Here is a 20,194-nt window from a genome sequence, read left to right on the forward strand (position 1 = left end):
TACCTGGCATCGGGAATATCCCCAACCTGGTATTTGTTTAAGGGAAATTCCTAGAAGCCCTACGATGACCCTTTTATTGTACATGGGCCACCAATTATATAAGACGCTACATGTCTGCTCGAATTGGCAAGATAAACTCTTCTAGTGCTACAACCGGCCCTACGCATTCTAGTTACGAGTCTCTGCAAGCAGAACCCTACCCCATTGACGAATATCTTCACCTGTCCAGTTGTATATTCAAGCGAAAATGCCTTCGTTTCTACCACTGTGGGACAGAAAGTCTGAAGGCTCGCCTTACAACCCTGATACCAACACACCTACTACCAATTGTCCAACCGAAGGCCAATGCGCTACCGATGAGAACGGAAGTCCCGCGAACCAAACAACTCCTGGTTATGATTTTGGAAGTGACGGGTCCCAACCTTTGATCCAAATCGAAGGAGAAGCCCCCCCTGGTGCCACTGCTATCGACAATGCTTCAGCACCACCGCCCACCACCACCGCTGACCTTGCTGAAACTCAGCACGGTGATGCGGGAGGATGGCCTAGGACGGCATCACTGATTGATGCACTTCCGAAAATCGAGACCAATTCTCCTGCAAACGAGCAAACTTCTGATATGGGAGGAACAAGGAGCCAAGTACCTACATCTGTTCTGTCGTTTAGTTCTAAACTGTCGCGCCCCTGTCTAATCCATACTGCCCCTCCATGCATACAATATGCGGGACCAGGTAGGCCCGAGGGCCCTGGTCTTTTCAGATCCTCAATGAGGGAAGAAAGTGACTATGTTCAACAGTTTCTGACCAACCAGGTACAGGCAGCGCAATACCCCCAAATCCGGCATCGCCGCGGTGCAGCGGTTCACAACGTCGATGCTGGAAATTTATTTGGGATGCCACGCCGTCAGGTGGAGCGGACTAATTCCAGCGCGCTTCTCACTTCCGAGTCATCTACCGCCTCCGAATCTCCAAGCGAAAACGATCCAACAACTCAAGCCCGTAATACAGAGGGTGCAGATGTATCCAGCCTTCAAGGGCCGCAAGACGAGTCAACTGAGGCCCTGGATTCGGGTGCTTCGAGTGTATACTCTGCAACACCACTGCTACAGCTCGATGACACCCATGTCTGTGAAAATGCAGCTGGTAATACATCCGCCCCTCAGGTGGAACAGCTGGGCTCAACTGAGTCTCAGACTACTGGTACATCCAGTGCTCAAGACGGATCATCATTGCTCCAACCTTTGTTCAAAGCCAAATCTACCTGGCCAGCATTTGAATCAACTCCGGCTTATTCTAATGACTTGAGCTGTCTTTCCATGCCGTTCGAACTAAGCCACAGTGAACGCTTGCCCGGGGCGTATCCTTCCGCTGATAGCCCAAATTCAGATGAGGAGCTTGGCTCTACTGGGAAAGAGCCCGCCACGAAAGCCCCGGAGAGCGCAGCTAAACAAGAGGATATAAATGCCTCTTTGTCGACACTTTCTTATATCCAGGACGCCAGCAAACCTTCGGACCCTTCTCCGAATGCCTGGTATAGCACGACTGAAGAGGGCTCTAGTCCATATAGCTTCCCAGTAAAATGGTACGCTCCAGAATCCGAGTTTGACTCCCGCAGTCAGTATTTCGATGCTCACAGTACCCTTGCTCGATCCTTGCCACAAACCGAGCCCGAACCGTATGCACCTCTTCTGGGTACTGCAGCTCTTAGTCAGACAAGCCCTTCAAGCCAAGAGAGCGCCGACAGTCAGGCGACCGCCGCAGGTGCCTCTGGAAATCAGTCCAGCGAGCTGGACAGAGGAAAGAGCTCAGCACCTACTCCGAACGACGACGAGCTGAATATGGACGAGAGCAATCCAATTCAGCGTCCCCGTGACGAGATAAACCTCAAAAACCAAGTGTACGTGGAAGACGATTCTCCTACTGTCATATCTGAGAACCTCAAGAGCAGGAGCGATTGACTCGACATAGAGAAGAGTCCGATGACTGGTCCATAGACGAGGACGAGAACGGGATGTTCTGCCACCTTCGTGATCTGATGGATCATGTCGAGCGTCTCCAACATTATGAACAACTTTGTCAGACGCACAGGGCTGCAGTTCGGAAGGTTTCACTGTATGTGACCATGTTTGTGTATTTGATGGTTTTCCTCATCGCGTATCATTGGATACTATTGACTGCCTAGAGTAACGTTGCTCGGGCGTACGCTCTTTCTACAATGCTTTCCCACCCCAAGTTTACCTAATAATTTGCAAAAGAAATTAGCTATTGGATGTAGTGAACTTTCTGGTAGCCATAAAAGTGCCATCCGAATGTGACTAAACATGTTGCCAAAGGGTCATAAGAATTCATATAGATTTGTAGCAAGATCTCTTAGCCAGTTCACGTACGAGGCAAATAACACTGTCTTGTATATTGCAATAGTCGGCTTGACCCCATATTGTGCAGCCTTACACCCCAAAACACCGAGTGTTTGCGCCATTTTAGCCGTGTAGCAAGTCATATGTCAAGTGGATCTCATCGATCTGGGCTTCAAAACCCACCGGGAATGCCGTAGCCTGATACCGCATCGTAGTGTAGGAATTCATTGTTATGGATGGCCTGATGGCTAGAAGGCCAGGAGATATTGAGCTTGGTTGTAATCGGTTGTCCGATTGGTTTATGAATTTGTCATTATATTTGTCACAAGAAGAACCTGGCCCCTCAGCAAGGTTTTGGCTGTTGGTGGAAGGATACACCCCCGGCAGGCGTTCACTGTAGCTTAGTTCAAATGGCATAGCTAGCGAGGTCACAGAGAGAGATAAGTCCCCACATGACATGAACCCATAGTCTTCACGCAGTCGAATCCAAAGATCTCCCATGCAATCGATCGAATCTGTCTTTATAAACAAGAAATAGAAAAGGAGATATATCTAAAGCGCCATCAGAGGTTTGGGGATGGTCATGTGTCCATGTGTAACCATGCTGGTTTCTCCCTCTCATCCTACCCCGCTAGATCGTGACACCAAGTATCCTTATGGCCGTCATTCATGCTCATTTCCCTTCTTATTGCCAGTGATACCCTCAAAGCTTCACCACAATGGGTGGTTCCGCATTCGGGGAAAGTGAAAGAACACATTGACAAGCGAGTTTTAGCGGCGAAGAAGCGTTAGAACGGAATGGTACTCAAGCCACAATAGCAATGGACTATAGACCCCTTTGTCAGTGTGAAACGAACATGTTGTGTGGCCTTTCTCACCTCAGTGATCAACAACCACTAATAGCAGGAACCTGAAAGCAATCAAGACCCCTATTCTGACGCATTCGCATCATTCGGATCCCCGTGTGCCTTTCTGCGATGCGTCATCATGTTATCCTTGCGAGTGTACGTTTTATGGCACTCTGTACACTGGACAGGTGTCTTGTTATGGACGGTAGACATGTGTCGGTTGAGGTCAGATTGTCGACCGAACGATGTTCGACAACCTGCCTCCGGGCACCTCACCCTTCTGGGGGAAGTCAGTATCAATTATTTCGGACATGAAGACGTGGTTCATACGCTGGTTCATGGCTTGTTTCATGGTGCCCCCCCTGCGAGGGAGACACGGATTGCAAGCCATTGGTGGGATTCTGATGGGCGACATCGTCCATAGGATGGTTGTCGGTTGTTTCAGGAACGGCACTCTGACCAATGCAGGCACTCGCGGCCAAATCAGGGGTACATGAGACGGCGCCCTCCTCATGATCGTCGATATTCCCCGGCGAGAGAGATTCAGATTGGAAGGCCGGGGTGGAATCCTCATGGGCGACCTCGTCCATAGGATAATCGTTCTTTGTTTCAGCATAGGCACTCGGATCAATGCAGGCGCTCATGGGGCAGTTCGAGGTATATGAGCTGGTACTGGTACACTCGTCATAATTGTGAATAGTGCCAAAGGGTAGCACAAGGGGATTCGAAGTGCCGGGACCGCTGAAGGTCCTGTCCGGGCTAATCCCAGGGAGGGACCAAGAAGTGGTAGTGTGGGCACTACTGTGGTCAATATTGGTTGTGCCGTTATGATCGGACTCCTGATCATCAGCACCACTAGCGGTGGTCGCAAAAGGATCGAATTTCGGTGCTACGACCCGGTCTATGTAGTCTTGACAAGGAGAGGTGTCCCCGTCCGGATGAGGCATTGTGGGTGGCATCAGACCGCCCGATCTGAAGGTAGGGCAAGCAGAGCTTCACGACCAATGACTAGATCCGCTGCCAGGAATATAGAGTGATATTGAGAAAGATGAGGAGTATTGAGGCAAGGCGTCCTGTAGCCGGATGTTTGGCGGGGCTTGGGGTGGGGGAGGAATAGCTAGAAGCCTTCAAAATACGTAAGAGGTACGGCCAGTAGAAGCGGCTCGTAGCCTGTATATTTTTAGTGAGAATACTACGCCTTCGTCGTGCCTTGACTGGTACCTTCTCCGTCGTAGGCCAATCATGACGTCCCACTCGACACTCTCGAAGGCGTGGAAGTCTCCGTTGCGCCTGAACATGAACTCTCTGTAGATTTCTTCCCGGACCGCCTGTCTTCCCTGGCGCAGTCCGACTTTCAGACGTTGAACCAAGATTGTATGGTTTGATACGTTCCAGGGCTGCCAAGGTTCGTTTTATCAACAACAGGCCTACCGAGCCGGGGGCGTGATGATCTGAGATCTTATCTCTTCATTAGATCTTCTGATGTAATCTTCATCTGCTTTTGTGCGTGACCTTCGTCATACCCCAACTGACCCCTCCTCTCACTTCCGTTGTCAAACAGCACACCATCACCAAAGAGAATCTACAAGCATTCTGGCCTAGGACGTTGAGATAGCTCATCAATGTCCTTGGTAGCTCTAACTGGCTAGTCCTTCCTGTTCCAGGCGCAAGGCGCAGTGGACACCCTCCGCGGGCCCCTCCATCGATTACAGTCTCCAATCCTTGTTTAATACACGTCATATCGATCGATCTTGCGAAGGCAGACATTTGGACACGGAACCATGGAGCGACGGGATTTTGATTCCAAGGCAGCACATCAAATGGCACCGGTCGCCGCCGGATATCAGATAACGGACACTTATCGTGATGGCTTCCATTGTTTGAAGTCCGCACTACATTCTTATACTGCACGTTGGTGTATTGAGTGTGCCCCGCCTACCTGCTCCGGCCCTGCATCCCCAAGCACGTGCTAGTGCGGGGGCTCTGCTACTTAAGGCCGAGCAAACCAGAGCATCTCAGACGTACAAGCAGTTCAAATACGGGCAGTAAACATACTAACATCATCAGAAGGGCCGTTTAGGGACTCCTGTTCCCCACAGCCACGAAGGATCTAAATCCTGGCTCCGATCAAACACGTGACACCACTGCCCTGGTGTGCACCCGGTTGGACGGACGGATCAGGTCCTGCAAGCCCAGGACCAGTGCTTCAGAGGTGGGGTTACTGAGATATGGAAACCCAGAATCAACCTCTTCTACTTTAGGCCCTCTTTTGCAGAAGAGTGTGGTAGGCTGAACCCCTTACTGGCGGCGGCTCCTCCGCTCGTTCATGGAATGGCATTGTGGTTTTTCCCCCCCTTTTTTTGGCCACTATCACCGTGCGCTTCCAGCCTTCATTTCTAACTTCGTTCATCTATCTACAGGGTTAACCTTACAAAATCTGATCCACAACCTCTCCCGTTCCATAGTTCAGCACGGATATGCCCGGAACATTAGCTGGGACGATCGATCCCCACTCTTTGGTGGGTGGTTCCAACCGATGCGGGTGGTCTCGTTGATACGATGGGAATAGATTCCGGTCCCTGTCAGATCGCAGGACTTCATACGGCCAACAACGGCCTCAGCTTCCATTAGCAATCAATTCTTGCTCTCTAATGCCTCTCAAAGCACACCAACCGGTCGCGTAAATGGGCATACGTGCCTCTACTAGTTAGAGAAGACATCTGTGCCAGCAGCACTCCGTAGGGTTGAGTCAAGCCATGTAAACACCTCCAGCCTACTTAACCATCGGGCTATATCCCCCACGTGGCTCAATAGAGCCTCATAGGAGATGAATGAAGACATAGCTTACAGCATAGATCTCTGGAGTCATCACTAAGGCAATCAGCCAAGGGTACTCTTTTAAAATGTCGATTACCCGACTTGCTTCGCCTACCCCACTTACCTATTTGGGAATGCGTCGCTCGTGCACTTTCCTACCCCACCTACCTAATTCGGTCTTACGCCTGAAGGCGGTATTGTACTGTATTAGTAGTTCCTTGCAGAATCTTCGAGCATGGACTCATCCCCCTGTTCAAAACAGACACCAGCCACATACTAACCTGCAGTCATTAGGTAAGCCCCAGAAGAAGCCCCTTGCGAGTTACACAGGCGATTCCGCCGTGTTCAGGCCCGTGTATGGAGGCAGAATACAGTTCGTGTAAGCCTTTCTTCCTACTTCAGTTGCAGAGATTTACAATACCCGACAAATCTATCCGAATCCTGCGAATTTCGTAACGAAGCCATTCTGCATCAGTATCAGAGATTACTGCCAATGTCTCATTAATGACATGCCTCTTCCCAAAACTGCTACGCAGGAATCAGTGCTCGAGATTGATCTGATAATATTGATTCGGAGTCCGACTGGGTCAAGACTGTGGCACAGGATCTGACATTATGTGGTGGTATCTGATGCCGCCCCACCTTTCTCTTTCCTAGCAGAACATCCGTAGGCGATTGCTATTGGCACTCTGTACCTAGCTAGACCGTAGTAGTAGCTGTGGTGGTAGTTAAAGAGCAGAGAGTCTAGGTAGGGATCTCTCCTTGTAGAAAAGCTGCGCTGAATGATCTCAAGTTGCCAACTCATTGCAATTGCACGTAAACTTAAACGGAAGATCATTCAGGTAAATATGAATCTGCTTGAACAAGTGTCTGGACTTAGACTTTATGTAAGTACGTAGAAATTGTAGTCTATTCAAACTAGCTGGAGACTACCTGTGGCTCGTTAATTCTGTGAGATGCATAGAATTCAGAGAGAGAAGGTTAGACAAGGGGCGGTGAGCAGCGAGACATGTAGGAATAAGCAGGTATCCGAGCTGAGTGAGTACTGTGCCGCATGCATAGGCCAAGACACCTCACACTCAGTCTTGGATATATGCCTGAGTCTTTTTCGCGGTAACAGGGCGTGGAATTGATCTGCTGGCTCCATATCCATGGCGTTGCCGCTGAGGGTCAGTTGAAGCTACGCGGAATGGAAACCCCAAAAGGGCCTGGCTTGTATTACTGCAAGCCAAAAGAGATCATCTGGACGAACGGCAGTCTCCGTACAATATAAGTAAATTTCATAACTGACAAATTCCGATGTACTAACCCTCTTCATCGCAGAGACCACGAGGATTCATACTGTAGAAGGAAGTTCCCGATATACCAAGCCCTATCAACCGTTATATAACCGCCCCCCCCCCCCCCCGCCTCCTTGACTGTGTTCTTGGCTATCCCCATATTCATCGATAGAGCTACAGATCGCAGCACTGACGTTATCCATGTCTCATAATACACCATATTACTCATGCACGCCATCATTCTATCATGAACAGCAGTACATGGAGATTTGGGCATGAATTGCAAGGTCAAATCTACTTTAGCATCTGTTATAACGGGGATTAACGAGAAGGATCTATGAAAAGAGCCGGAACCATGACCGCATCAAGTATAACTGGACTATGCCTTTGCGAAAGACCTCCAATATATTCAGTGTGGCAAATGACCTACTCAAAAGAATCAACAGAATTCAGCTGATGTTTTAGAGAGCTCCTTCGCGATTGATTCCCTCTATCCCCACAGACAAGGGATGAGGGCTGAGGTCTTGATCTTCGTCCGACCTGAAAGTGCGGTCGGTTCTCTGACAAGGATGGGGAAATCCTCTTCCACCGGTGCCTCAATGGACAAAGCACTGAGCCAGCATTCTCATATACACACGCAAGAGAATGGCAACAGTTACCGCTGTCCTCGAGGAAGCCACCGAGGACATTGGCGCCTCCGATCTGCCCCATGGGAATAGCCTCCACGAAGAGACACCAAGGGGACGGCTGGCCTTTCTACCTCAGATATCCCCTTTCCCTGTTCAGGTTAATACACCTCCTTCGACGACTGGGTCGGTAGTCTAGCTGAAGCTGGCTCGACCGACTCATCGATATTGGCGTGACACTCATAATCAGCCCACTTCCAGTGCATCGGTGTACTACCTGCCAGACGCATTTCCTCAATCCCACATGTTCAATGTGTTACCTTTGAAGCCCTAATTCTGATCATCACCATTGATGTGGCGGCATAGCCAGCATATTTAATTTTTCATTTTTTCGCTTCACAGCCGTTCGTTATCCTCCTACCTATACTCGACATAACAGCACTTCACCATATACTTGGTCTTTTATATATACTCATTCCTTTCTTCTGGGTCCTGGCACAATATCTCATCATGCCAAAGGTCTTTCTCTCGGAGTCCGGATAGAAGCGAACTACCAAGGCAACCGGTTGCTTGAACCCCGAGGCGCATCATGTTTACAATATCGCAAATACCCCTTCATACATCAATACCAATGCCCATAGGCAGACAGGACCTCTTAACAGAAGAGCAAAGACGACATATGGTCGGCTGTGTGGAGCAACCTATAGACCAAAGAGAGCCAAATCACGGAGTCATAGAAGGAGAGAACGCAAGACTTGGGAATGAAGGCGTGATGATGTAACAATCACTGCCAACATCTGGGCGTAAAGCGACTCCAACAAAGACGCAGCTGTCCTGATTCAACATCAGTACAGCTCATGTGGGGTCGGGGTGTACTATATAACTAACCGAAATTGATGTCTGATGTATCCGTTGTCCTATTCTATTCCTTGGACGCCTTGTTTCGCGTTATGAGGTCGTGCTTTCCAAATCGGCCTATATGGGGCACAGATAAAGCGGGCTTTTCTATGAAGATACAAAGATGCGAAAAACCCGCCACGGCTAGAATAGAAGAAGAGGATGAGGTCGGATTGTGACTTTCTGAGCGGTCTGATGGGGACACATGTTGGCTCGAATGATTACCCTCTGAAATTATTACCAATTCAGTGATAATTGGGATGACTACTCTAGTGCTCGGAGGTCTCTCGCAACTACCGCCCGTGAAGTATATTGCGCTTTTCGTATACTGGTGGCAGGATTTCCGTATAAGTTCTTTGATGGGAAACAATCACAGCATTGTTATGCAGTAGCCATGAAGCAACCATTTTCAAGGTCTGCCCAGTGTTGTAATGGAGGATATTTATAATCCCGATCCAGATGAAAGGGCTCTGTGAACACAAAACACACCTGGGGGTGGTTCGCTAGACCAACCGATTTGCTCTTGTCATGTCGATGGAAGGTTCCATAGAGTGACTCCTCCATTCGTCTAGAAGGACCGCAATACACAGTCATAATCTACTTGGTCAGTGATGCTCGACTTGGGAGTATCTAACAGCTTAAGGACTGGTCCCATCTGGGAACATATACTATTTGGCCATATGATGACGAAGATTTCAGAGACCAACGCGATTTTCGCTCTAATTACATTCGAGCCTAGGGATAGGAGTTGTAAGCAGGAAAAATATGCTCATAGATCAATAGTATTCTCGAGCATGAAACTGTCTGTACCTAGCAAATTATAGTCAACATATGCCCTTGTATCGAATGAACGGTGAATAAATGAAGCAAATTCAGAATTACTATTGCGATGCAAGATGTAGAATTGTCGATATTGCAGCCTCTATTCGCTTCCCCCACATTTTCTTATTTCTGCTATACCGCAAGACCTATGGTTTGTCGACGGATCTTCGCTTCCCCGCTCCTCATCTTTTAAGCGCTTATGAATAACCAACGCAGATCAACAGATCTGATCAAAATCCAAAACGGGCGTAGGGACGTAATACACCATTAGAATACCTGCGATCGATAGTACTCCAATGATCCATTAGAACCAAATACATATAGCATATTAGAGTATTATCAAGAGACATAGAACCAACGCATTCCCATCCCTACCGGAGATTTATCCATCCCTCGGAAGATAACCTTGGAACCGATCTCGGCTAAGTGGGCCGGTCCGAGCTCGGACCGCATGGGTTTCTATCCAGTGGGTCCGGAGACTTTAAATCTACGAGCAGACCTTAAAAGCAATCTTATGCTGAAATTTCCGATATCTCCGATAGCCCGGATGCCTTCCCTCAAAGTCTCTATGCGTGAAGAGATTCGGATTCCCTGGGCGACCGGTAAGGCTAGCCGGTGGGTCTGATCCAGACGAACTACTTACTACTACCGTAGGTAGCAGCCATTCCATTGGACCTCCTGTAAGCGCGCTCAGACCAATCAGTTTCGACGTGACGAAGCGGAACGAAAGAAGCAAAACCAACCCATCAAGCCAGTAACAAGCTGTTGCACGAATAGTCAGTACTTACGTGTCCAGGCACAGGGCAACTGCCTTGGACACACACAAGGCACTGGGCTCACTAGCCACATTTCGGCTTCACCGCCACGCATGCCTCGATTTTTCCCCCCGTGGGATGGTTCTGGGATTTCTAATGGGGTCCAGCCGTTTCCCATGTCTTTCTGTGGAGGTTCTGCGTTGTGTAGCATACGCGGCTCGGGTGCAGTGAACTGCCAGTACATCAGACTCCCACACAATTCGCAGGGGCACTAGGTATGCTTGTACTCTATCGGTCGGCGGGACGATCATATAGCCGACCGATCATGAAACCCGGCTTGCAGAAGTTCCACACTTAGATGCAGACTTTATCTCACTCAAATAATTCCGATTAATTCTAAAACAAGGGGTATTCTAACAAAGCTACCGCAGATTAAAGGCCCCGTCTTAGTACCCCGATACAACACAACAAGAATAACCACAGATGCCCGAAATGTATATGCTAAAAGGTATAGTTGGAAGCGCCAAAAAGAAAAGGCAAAGTTAGAGTAGGTCACCGAAATTTGGAAAACGCAAAGACGACACAGGTGATTGTCGTATGAAAATCTCGCTCAGCAAAGGATATAAGCAGGAGGCTTTACTAGAATCGATGGGTCCGCAACTGATGCTCCATGAGGTTGTCCTTCCGATTGAACGTCTGATAGCAGATCTCACACACATGGGAAGCAGGAAACACATGAATGGTCTTGATGTGTCTGCTTAAGTCTGCCCATCTATTGAAGGTTGGTCTGTTCGTGCAATTCGCCCAGTCGCACCGGAGAGGGGTATTCCTGCTTGGTTGTCAGCTGGACGCATTACTGACTCTGAATGGAGTGCCAGGAGAGTCAATATACCCTTCCACAGGATTGTTTTCCGGTCTGTTCAATGGTGTCATTACTCCTGGGACGGCGAAGTTGTTCCATGTAATAGCTTCCTGCTGTGTGCCGGCTTGGTAATGGTGGTCCTGGGGCGCGACATCTGGCTGAACCGCGGTAACGAAATGCCAGTTCTCCACGGCGTTCGGCATATTGTACTCGCTTTCAGCATCCCATGGGTACTGGCACGGAAGGTCGAGGAAGCGACCACCATTCAGATACCTCGGGTCGATGTATGCCTGGGCCTGATGATGAGGAGGTAGAGCGGCTTGGTCCAACAATTCGCCTGAAGGAGCGATATTGAAGGAGGCAGAATTTGGAGCGCATGGAATTGTCTCAGTGATACGTTTTCCATTGTTGTCCGTTGGCCTTGCGGTCTGTCGAGAGGCAGTATGAGAAGCGTTTAGGTGGGCCGACATTGTGGAAGATATCAACAAGAAAGTCTATCGGGTTGCAGGGTCGAGAGAGTGTGGACAAGAGTATTGAGAGACGGAGTAGGGCGTAAAGTAATAGATCTATCGTCAGTGAGCAGAAAAGATGGAACGGTTTTGATTCTGATGAGAGGCCATGAGGAAGGACTTTATATCACTGCTCAGTAGAGGGCTCAATACTGACCCGCGCCTTACCCGATTAGGCAGGTAATCCTAGTCTCAGCAAAAATACACTGAGACTGCCAAGAATCTCCTCTTTGAGATTCTGCTATCGCACACCGCCCGTACTTACCGTACGGAAACCCCCTCAATCCCCCCTAAAGGGGAGGCCTCCTATCGGAGGGGGCCCCTCCACAATCTCCGTGGATCCTCCAGGTTCTGTAATTACCCCTAAAGGGGTAATTTGCTGAGTCTCAAGTCTCAGCAACAGAAGGCAAAGTTATTAGAAGTGGGGTTGCTGAGACACCTGAGGCACCAATATCCTACACCTCGATCATCACCTTGGGCTTGCATTACGCAGAATCTAATCCAAGTAGAACATAGACAAGGGCTACGCCCCCCCAGGCTGCGCCCGGGGCCCCCCTGTTTTATCTCAATAGAATCCATGGAAAGTGGAAAAGACCTCCATTCCAAACCGATTAACTCTCGGATCTTCCCGTTACCCGCAAATATATATATATATATCTATACTTCAGAGCTACCAGACAAGTCATGCAAGCACATGCGCCCACGAGTAATCTTAGTATCACCAAACATGACGTTCGTAACAACAACAACAACATGGACATCCAACCTCATAAATCCGACAACCGATCGGTACTTGGTATTTGAAATCACTCGATTCTTGACCATCTCGATAAATGAATAGATCCCATCGTAATGACTCGACGAGACACGCCGCTCAATATCAACGACAACATTCTTCTGCACTCCTTGACGAGCCCACTGGTAAGTCATGTCTGCCAAACCCCGTGGCAGAATATACGCCCATCCAGAACGAGCCAAAGACTTCGCAAGTGTAGATTTGCCCTCACCACCAGTAGGGCCGTAGACCCAGTGTATATAATACGATCATCCGGGAGCTGCGACAGTTCATTATATCTGAACCTGCCAAGGCCGATCCATCCGCTCGAGCGAATACTTTTCGGCATTTTCCTCAAAGTCCCTAGTCATCCGATCAATCTCAATCTGAATAGCATCATCGGGACGTACTAACTTGAAAGACCGAGGATCAGCATCATACTCCTCTTCCATATCACTCTTCTTGCGCTTATTGGACCGCGCCATGAGAAACTCGCCATGCTCCCAGGGACCATCAAGACGGCCCTCTGCCTTCTTGGTATACCGAATAGCATCCATAGGATCTCGAGCCTTCATGGGCTCGAGGTGATACCGACCACCAAGATACTCCTTGGCCCTTTTCATCGTAGTCTTCTTGTCGACGAACTGGACAAAGCCCTGAAAATGGGGCGTCTTCTGAACCCCCTCCTCCAGTTGATAACAAACATATTGAACAATCTTCCGATCATACGGCACCCGGTGTTCACCCGGGTTATTCAGCGTAAAACACCAATATGGTGTTTGAGTAGTAGGCGCCATCGCGACCAATCACAGAGAGCTAGTCTCAGGAAAGCTAGAGCTAGATTCAAGAATACCACCTGTGGAACTAGCCATCCTTATATACTCCGTTGGGCTGCCAACGCAGCGCGCGGGGTCAAGAAGCCTTTACTTATCTCAAAACTTAGTGACGGATGTTAATCATTCCCGCAGTGAAATGCGACGATGGGTATGGCAGTGGGATAGTTCATGTACCGACAAGGGTAGACGGGGTGGAGAACGGATACCTTTGTCTATCCTATCACAGTGCCGGCTGATCGTTCCAGAATCGTGAGCAGCCCAAGAGTTGTTAAGCGCTACCGGCCGGAGGTTGCCCTGTTGGGAGATTATGCATGAAGAAATTATCTCATAGGTAGATAGAGGCCAAGACGGAAATTCGACAACCAAGCGGCGTGCGACCGTCTCCTCCACACCGCTTGAATTAGCCCGAGGCGGCCTGTTTCATTACAACGAACAAGAAGCGAACTAGATCAAAGATCTCATCCGATGCACAAGGGGATTTCGCCATGTTCATTTTTCACATTGTATTGTCAGGAATGCCGCACCAACTGCGGGAATTCATGGCATTACAGAGGTTGACCAGCTCTTCTTCGCAGCCCCCTGAGAGAGCGCGCTCGGCTTTGTGGAAGTGGGACCGCATTGAATTAACAAGCTCCCCGGAGACTCATAAGTACAAATGAAATGTGCCAAACCAGGGGGGGGGGGTCTGCCTGGTGGTAAGACAGGTAACTGTTACATGCTTGGCCGTACTTACCGGACGCTTAACCCAGTCAGGCGAAGTGTGAAGCCGAGTCAGAGGGGGAAAAAGCGATCGTCGGGCTTGTCCGTTAGCTTTAATATACGAAAGTAGTTTAGGTCGCTGTTCATCGGGGGATCCGACCCTCTGACTGGGGTCTGGAACCACGGATTCGTTTTCATACTATCATGTCATTGTTATCCCGCAAGTCTATTGTAACCAGTTGATGCACATTGGATTCATTACGAACAGTACTCCGCATCACATGTCAAGCCTAACTACGACCAAGTACATGGCAAGGGGAACAGCAGATGCAACAGCAGATAAGCATGCGGGGTAACCTATTCGCTTCTGTATTATCAGAAAACGTATAAGTTTAGCGTAGACATAATATTTCAATGTTGTTCATCCAAAGCATTCGGATTGCGGTCCATACACTTCTAGCATAGAAGATGGGCCCGAAGATGAGGGAAGAAGGGCTACCGCCAAACCAGCCTTTGCTCATGCCGCCCGCACCCTGCCGCCTACCTGGAAGGTAAGGCTTGTTGCCCAGAGAATAAGGCCGGGTATTTTGAGCCGGCAGAATCGCACCGCCTATAAATCGAAAACTATAGGCAGTGACTTGATGCCTCGGGCAGCAAGGTGTCTCTGTCATAAAGGCGGTGGGTCTCTCCCACTAGTCAAAACAAGACTTAGCTCCTACTGTGGGCGGAGGGTAGGTGAAGGGTGTATCCCCTTCCCGAGAAGTATAATAGCTAACCTTTATCATACTACAAACTAAAGATCCCGGAATAGCATTTCCGTTTGATCGATGAGATCTGCTGGAAACCGACTATGCGGCGAAAGTATTGTGGTACAGATCATAGAGAATCGGTTGGGAATGCACAAACCGACCATATTGTAGTATATCCAGCTGGGCACTTGATGGCTCATGTGCTAACGAACTTAACATGACTATTCCAGCATTCAGAAATAAATGAACTTATAGCCGTACGGAAAGTCTTAAGCTTATCAAAGCCTTATTCACAGCCGTTATTTCATGATCTTGATATATACACATATGATCACTTTCATTCCCATAAAAATCAAGGATCTTCAATACTCTATAATATCAATCCTACTCATGCTCCATTTTCATATGATCCGCATAAAGCCCTTCCTGCTTCTTCGTATTATACTGCACCTCCCCCTCATAGATCCAATACGCCGGGGTCTCCTGACCCAGACTCCCCGGTCCACAAGATGGATACTTGAGAATGGCCGGTACACCGACCACCTCCTCGCCCGTATTAGCCACCAGCCGATCACCACAATGTTCGATGTGGTCATAGGCCGCCGTATAACTATCCAAAATACCCAAGTTTCCGGCACTGAACTGCCCGCGCCATACGCCGCCACATGAAGGCACAATGTGTCACATGGTACCAATGGTCGACGTAGACGTATTCCCAGTCACCGTCAAGCACCTCGGACTTAGAGAGATGATGCTTGCCCCATGGGTCTGTGGTCCAGGTCCAGTTCCTCTCGGCGAGGAACTCCTCAGTCAACTCCTTGTCGTAGCAGGCTGGACGTACCCAGCTCATGGCTAGGAGGTCTAGTACGCAGTCGAGAGATCGGGCTTCAGCCGGGGAGGTGCCACATTGTAGTTCGGTGACGGAATGTGGTGTGGATTTTGAAAGGAAGGGGGTGGTCGCAGAAGGAGAAGATGAAGATGATGATGAAGATGAAGATGAAGGAATGGCGAATGTGGGCACGCGGTATCCCAGCAGGGCAAAAAGACCACCGAGGAAGGAGGCTGCCACGACTAAAAGGGTGAGAGCGACAATTTTTGACAGTGCTCTAGTTTTGCTGGTTTCCCTTGTGTACGAAGGCAGGGATCTGGTATCTTGCGTGGCGGTGATGCCGGCCTCCTCCTCTTCCTTGAGTAGAGTGTAAGACATCTTGGGATCGGGAGCGAGGATGTCCGTGTGTAGAACGGGACCTTCTTCTTGCTTTAAATGACCATTCGCTGCAAAGGAATGTGATGTCTGCTCCCGTTTTGCGGTTCAGGCAAGGTGCAATTCAAGGGGCAAAGGCAATGATTTCTCTCTTTTCCCTTCATTTGGGATCGACAAAAGTATATAGCTGATTCGCCACTTTGCCGCGTCAAAGAGAAATCAATTGCATTACGCCATCAAATAGGGAGGTGATATGACAAGAGCAAGAAAAGGAAATGAAAAAAGGCAACTGAGAAATGGATAAGAAGCGGGAGGGGGAAGAATGCGAAGATCGGCGCGACTTCGTACTCTGCCTGTCCAACGCTTTCATAGATCTCCAAGGCCCACAAGGAGAAGAACTCATCTTTAAGGTTTGTGTGTTGATTTTTCCAGTCCCTATGTATGCATGGCAAGTGACAGCTCATCGCTGAGATTCCCTGTGTATGTCCGAAATCGCTACCCATAAGCATTCCCAGAGTATAGCGCACATTACGTATGTACCAGATGCAAGTATTTCACTTATCACAGTGTGTTATCTGACGGTCTCATAAGTTCTTCCATTCTTCTAATGGCCCGACACTACAAAGCTCTCAGGCTTGAAAATTACAATGTGTATTGGTCGGATCTCGTCTGCGGGGGAAAAGAGTTCTAACTAATGGTGGCGTAGATTTTTAAACCCAACGTTCTACACATAGCTGCTCTGCCAGAGTTGGTGACTTCACTAATTGTCTTGTATGTTGTCCAGAATGTGCGACACTTCATCCCACGAACACATGCAGAAACAGTGACACGGAAGGATACCATTGCGATAAAGGCTTGTATAGTCCAATCGAACTGTCAACTAGTTGATATTAGGACCTGGCCTATTAGGGCTACATCCTTGTGCAATCTGTGCGCCGGGGAAACGCGTGCATCTCGGAAATATGGCTAGCTGCGGTGTCACCCGACAGTCACCCCCTTTGTGACACCATACCAGGACGGCTAGTGACTTCGGACCGGCGACTGCATCCGTAATAAGCTCGTGACAGCAGTCAATGGTGCTCATATAGCTCTGATCAGCTTTATGAAAACAGAATGTCCCATTCATAGCACCTCATACTTGGAGAAGTCGCCGGACTGGCGCTTGTTAGTCGATGTCGAAGTGTTGAAGGTCACAATAAAGTCCACTTCAGCAGACGCTGTAGCCAACTCGGAGACATGTCAACATCACCTCTGCTAACAGGGGCTGTTACAGCGGCTACGAGCTTGAGATTGGAGGTGAACCGAGAATTCTCATGGCAGTGGTGATTAAAACCCCATATGGGATGTATTGATCACATGATCAGGATAGGCGACAGACGGGGCAGGTTTCCGGTCCACTTTGCAGAACCCTGGAGATCCCAGATGGCAGGCAAGGCGTCAAGAGCTTTGGGAATATTGTCGAACATTGTTCGTGAATATACCCCTTTCAGATAGTTGCTGAAAAAAGCTCTGTGCTCGGGATCCACGCTATCCGCTGCTGCAATGAAACATGACCATACAAATCCATGAGCACCCGGCTCCGTGGGGCTCATCTGACAAAGAAGCTGGCGCAGCTCTTCCAACATATGCCAGGAACTTTGATTCGCAGTGGCACGTTGAAGATATATTTGTGCGCCTTTTGAGAAGACTTGTTTCACAAGTGACAATGTTCTGTGGTGATGCGAATCAGCATTCGCTCTCGAAGCCATCCAGACACTTGGGTCAACAGGGTTTTTAAGTCTCTCGGCGCCTAGATCTGCGTTCAACAGTGGCTGTCCTAGGAATGCAAACATGTCCGTCTGCTTTGTGAGAAAATCTCTCAGCTCGGTATTTCCGACAGATTTCATGTTTTGGGCCAGAGTGAGGAGAGTCCGTAACAGGTGGCTATACTCGGAGCTGCCGGTAACGGTTTCCCCAACAAGTAGCACAATCAGAGTTGCCCAAGTCGATGGATTGAAGACGAGATCCGGTGAGCCAACCTGGGAATCACGTCGTAGCCGGGAAATTATTGCCGATCGGCGGGACTCGGTTGCCGCTCGACATGAGGGATGTCGGGAGCCAAGATGTTGTGCAGCAACAACGGCAACAGCCTGCTGTAGAAGGTTATCTTCCAAAGCCATGGGAAGAATGATGTCCCGGTAGCCATTCGATATATCGAGGACAACCATGACAGGAGCGACATATCTAGCGAAGTAATCGAATGATTCGCGGGTTCTGTGATCGACCGGTGCGATCCACTGGCCGACAGCCAACTCCATTACTGAGGGTTGGCGGTCATCAGAGGGCGCATGTCTAACCACCACTTGCTCTGAGCTAAAGACAATGTCCCGGCTTCCAGCAGACATTGACTGTGGAAGGTCTGTGCCACTAATGACGGAACCCCCGTCTATAGCCAATCCATTCCGGTTCCGCTCCTTCCCGCTATTTCTGGGCTTCTGCCTTTTATTGACTCTGTTCTGGTCATCCTTCCACCGAATAGGACGAGAGGTATCTGAGGCTTCTTGGTATACCGTTTTGGGGTCGACATCTGGTATCGGGATCGTGCAGCCTTTTAGTTTGCCCCTAGTCGCTAGGCCGGGGCTGAAGCGAAAGCGACCCGATCCTGAGCACTCGATCCCTTTCTTCTGGCATTTGAAGCAGGTAGGTTCCCCTCTGTCGCAGACAATCCGGCGCTTCGAACATTGAAAGCATCCTAGGAAGGCAAAACGGTTTAGTCATGATCTGCTCGCATGGGACAAAACTGGGCATACCTCGCGACTGGGAGTTACTACCGGAGTCCGTCGCGACCATAGGGGCCCGCTCGACGACCATCAAGGCATGAACGCCATGCAAGTATGCGCGGATATTAGCTGCTGATGGCGCTATCCGATAGTGGGCTGATATGGGGAGGGTTGTGGAAACTTCAAGGACGCTGAAATGAACTCCGCGGATGTCCGATGGCCGCCCGGAGCGGAGCGGGTCTTTCCCTTCCGAGGTTCCCCGCACGTGTTTGCCTCCCAATGCGGTATCAGCCCTTCTTTCTTCACGGCATCTCCGTCCATCCTATACACTGCAGGGACTGAGAAGATGTCCCTTATCGCACAGTTAATTAACAATTCTGCACTGTGAGCTAATTTGGTAATAGTCTTTCGAAAAGTCGCATATCAGCAACACAGGGCTGTTCTTGTTGGAAACGCCCCACCACGTGATCTGACAGCTACTCCGATAATCCGCCGATCTGAGCTTGACAGCATCAAGCATGAAGCCATCTCCCCCTCTCGGTTGTCTCCGATGCTTGGCCTCCCTTCTACCCAGTCATGGGTCTGTCAGGTGTCAATTGTGGGTTTCGGGACCACAGCACGCATGCCAATGTCAAACAGAGAACCGTCTCGGATGCCAAGCAGCTGATACATGTCTCGACGAGGGAGGACTCTATTCCCATCCTCCTGATGACCGTCATTGGTCGTGTTCAAATGGAAATCAAAATGAAGGGAGTTAAGTGTGCCTCAGATTCGACACAATGGCCTTGTCGGATGATAGTCGCCGTGTGCTGCACTGGTCAACATTTCTCCGGGCGCTAATGCCCTGAGGGTTATCCCCGAGATGATGCCCGATACAATTACTCAAGACTCGGTAACTCTATTACAGGAGGGGAAAAGTGCAACACGATCACACCGACTGCATGAAGCAATCCCTAACGACTGCAATATATTCCAATCTATCTTCTGTTCAATCCTCAACCTTTGACCCCTCCCCTGCGGACTCCGACGCACACCTTGCGTCTTATCTGCTGTGGGCCTGGCTTCGCACCAATCCAGGGCCAGTGCTGACGCAACGCTCCCTATCAGCAATATCGGTGCCGGGCCCACACGGCGCTATTGTTCCTAGCGATCGAGTGGGAAGCCAGGTCTCGTCGCTATCAGGCAGCACTATACAGGCCCGCCTTGTCTTGTCAACCACTCGCATCGCGTCATTACTAGCCGCCACTCCGGAAGCTGCGAGCTTTGCTGGTCGACAACAGCGACATTCTGCAATCCAGCGTATGTCTCTCATTTCTGCAGGTTTAATTGTAGCTAGATTGGTGGTCTAGTCCGACTACCGGATGTAATTTCCCAACCCTATATAATGTCTCGAACGCACC

At 49.4% G+C, this 20,194-nt stretch overlaps 6 protein-coding genes across 6 annotated transcripts; 1 reads left to right on the forward strand and 5 right to left on the reverse strand.

Annotated features, from left to right (window-relative positions):
* Window positions 1-247: 247 nt before the first annotated feature.
* Window positions 248-1,957, forward strand: BO79DRAFT_142495 (uncharacterized protein; the record flags this gene model as incomplete). The annotated part of the gene is made up of 1 exon (XM_025678282.1): window positions 248-1,957. The coding sequence occupies one exon, from the start codon at window positions 248-250 to the stop codon at window positions 1,955-1,957; it is 1,710 nt and encodes a 569-aa protein (XP_025541578.1).
* A 1,543-nt stretch (window positions 1,958-3,500) lies between these two features.
* BO79DRAFT_226530 (uncharacterized protein) lies at window positions 3,501-4,163 on the reverse strand (the record flags this gene model as incomplete). Its single annotated transcript, XM_025683802.1, has 1 exon — window positions 3,501-4,163. One exon carries the CDS (start codon window positions 4,161-4,163, stop codon window positions 3,501-3,503), a length of 663 nt encoding a protein of 220 aa, XP_025541579.1.
* Window positions 4,164-11,241: 7,078 nt separating this feature from the next.
* On the reverse strand, window positions 11,242-11,733 carry BO79DRAFT_280826 (uncharacterized protein; the record flags this gene model as incomplete). The annotated part of the gene is made up of 1 exon (XM_025688091.1): window positions 11,242-11,733. One exon carries the CDS (start codon window positions 11,731-11,733, stop codon window positions 11,242-11,244), a length of 492 nt encoding a protein of 163 aa, XP_025541580.1.
* A 696-nt stretch (window positions 11,734-12,429) lies between these two features.
* Window positions 12,430-13,412, reverse strand: BO79DRAFT_280827 (uncharacterized protein; the record flags this gene model as incomplete). The annotated part of the gene is made up of 2 exons (XM_025688092.1): window positions 12,958-13,412; window positions 12,430-12,753 (listed from the first exon to the last, which is right to left on the reverse strand). The coding sequence occupies exons 1-2, from the start codon at window positions 13,342-13,344 to the stop codon at window positions 12,430-12,432; spliced, it is 711 nt and encodes a 236-aa protein (XP_025541581.1). The 5' UTR covers window positions 13,345-13,412.
* Window positions 13,413-15,214: 1,802 nt separating this feature from the next.
* Window positions 15,215-16,038, reverse strand: BO79DRAFT_280829 (uncharacterized protein; the record flags this gene model as incomplete). The annotated part of the gene is made up of 2 exons (XM_025688093.1): window positions 15,215-15,441; window positions 15,524-16,038. The coding sequence occupies 2 exons, from the start codon at window positions 16,036-16,038 to the stop codon at window positions 15,216-15,218; spliced, it is 741 nt and encodes a 246-aa protein (XP_025541582.1).
* Window positions 16,039-17,387: 1,349 nt separating this feature from the next.
* Window positions 17,388-18,864, reverse strand: BO79DRAFT_226532 (Zn(II)2Cys6 transcription factor; the record flags this gene model as incomplete). Its single annotated transcript, XM_025683803.1, has 2 exons — window positions 17,388-18,766; window positions 18,825-18,864. The coding sequence occupies 2 exons, from the start codon at window positions 18,862-18,864 to the stop codon at window positions 17,388-17,390; spliced, it is 1,419 nt and encodes a 472-aa protein (XP_025541583.1).
* Between the last annotated feature and the right edge of the window lie 1,330 nt (window positions 18,865-20,194).

The sequence above is a fragment of the Aspergillus costaricaensis genome, assembly GCF_003184835.1.
Source record: "Aspergillus costaricaensis CBS 115574 unplaced genomic scaffold BO79scaffold_9, whole genome shotgun sequence".
Classification (NCBI taxonomy): Eukaryota; Fungi; Ascomycota; class Eurotiomycetes; order Eurotiales; family Aspergillaceae; genus Aspergillus; species Aspergillus costaricensis.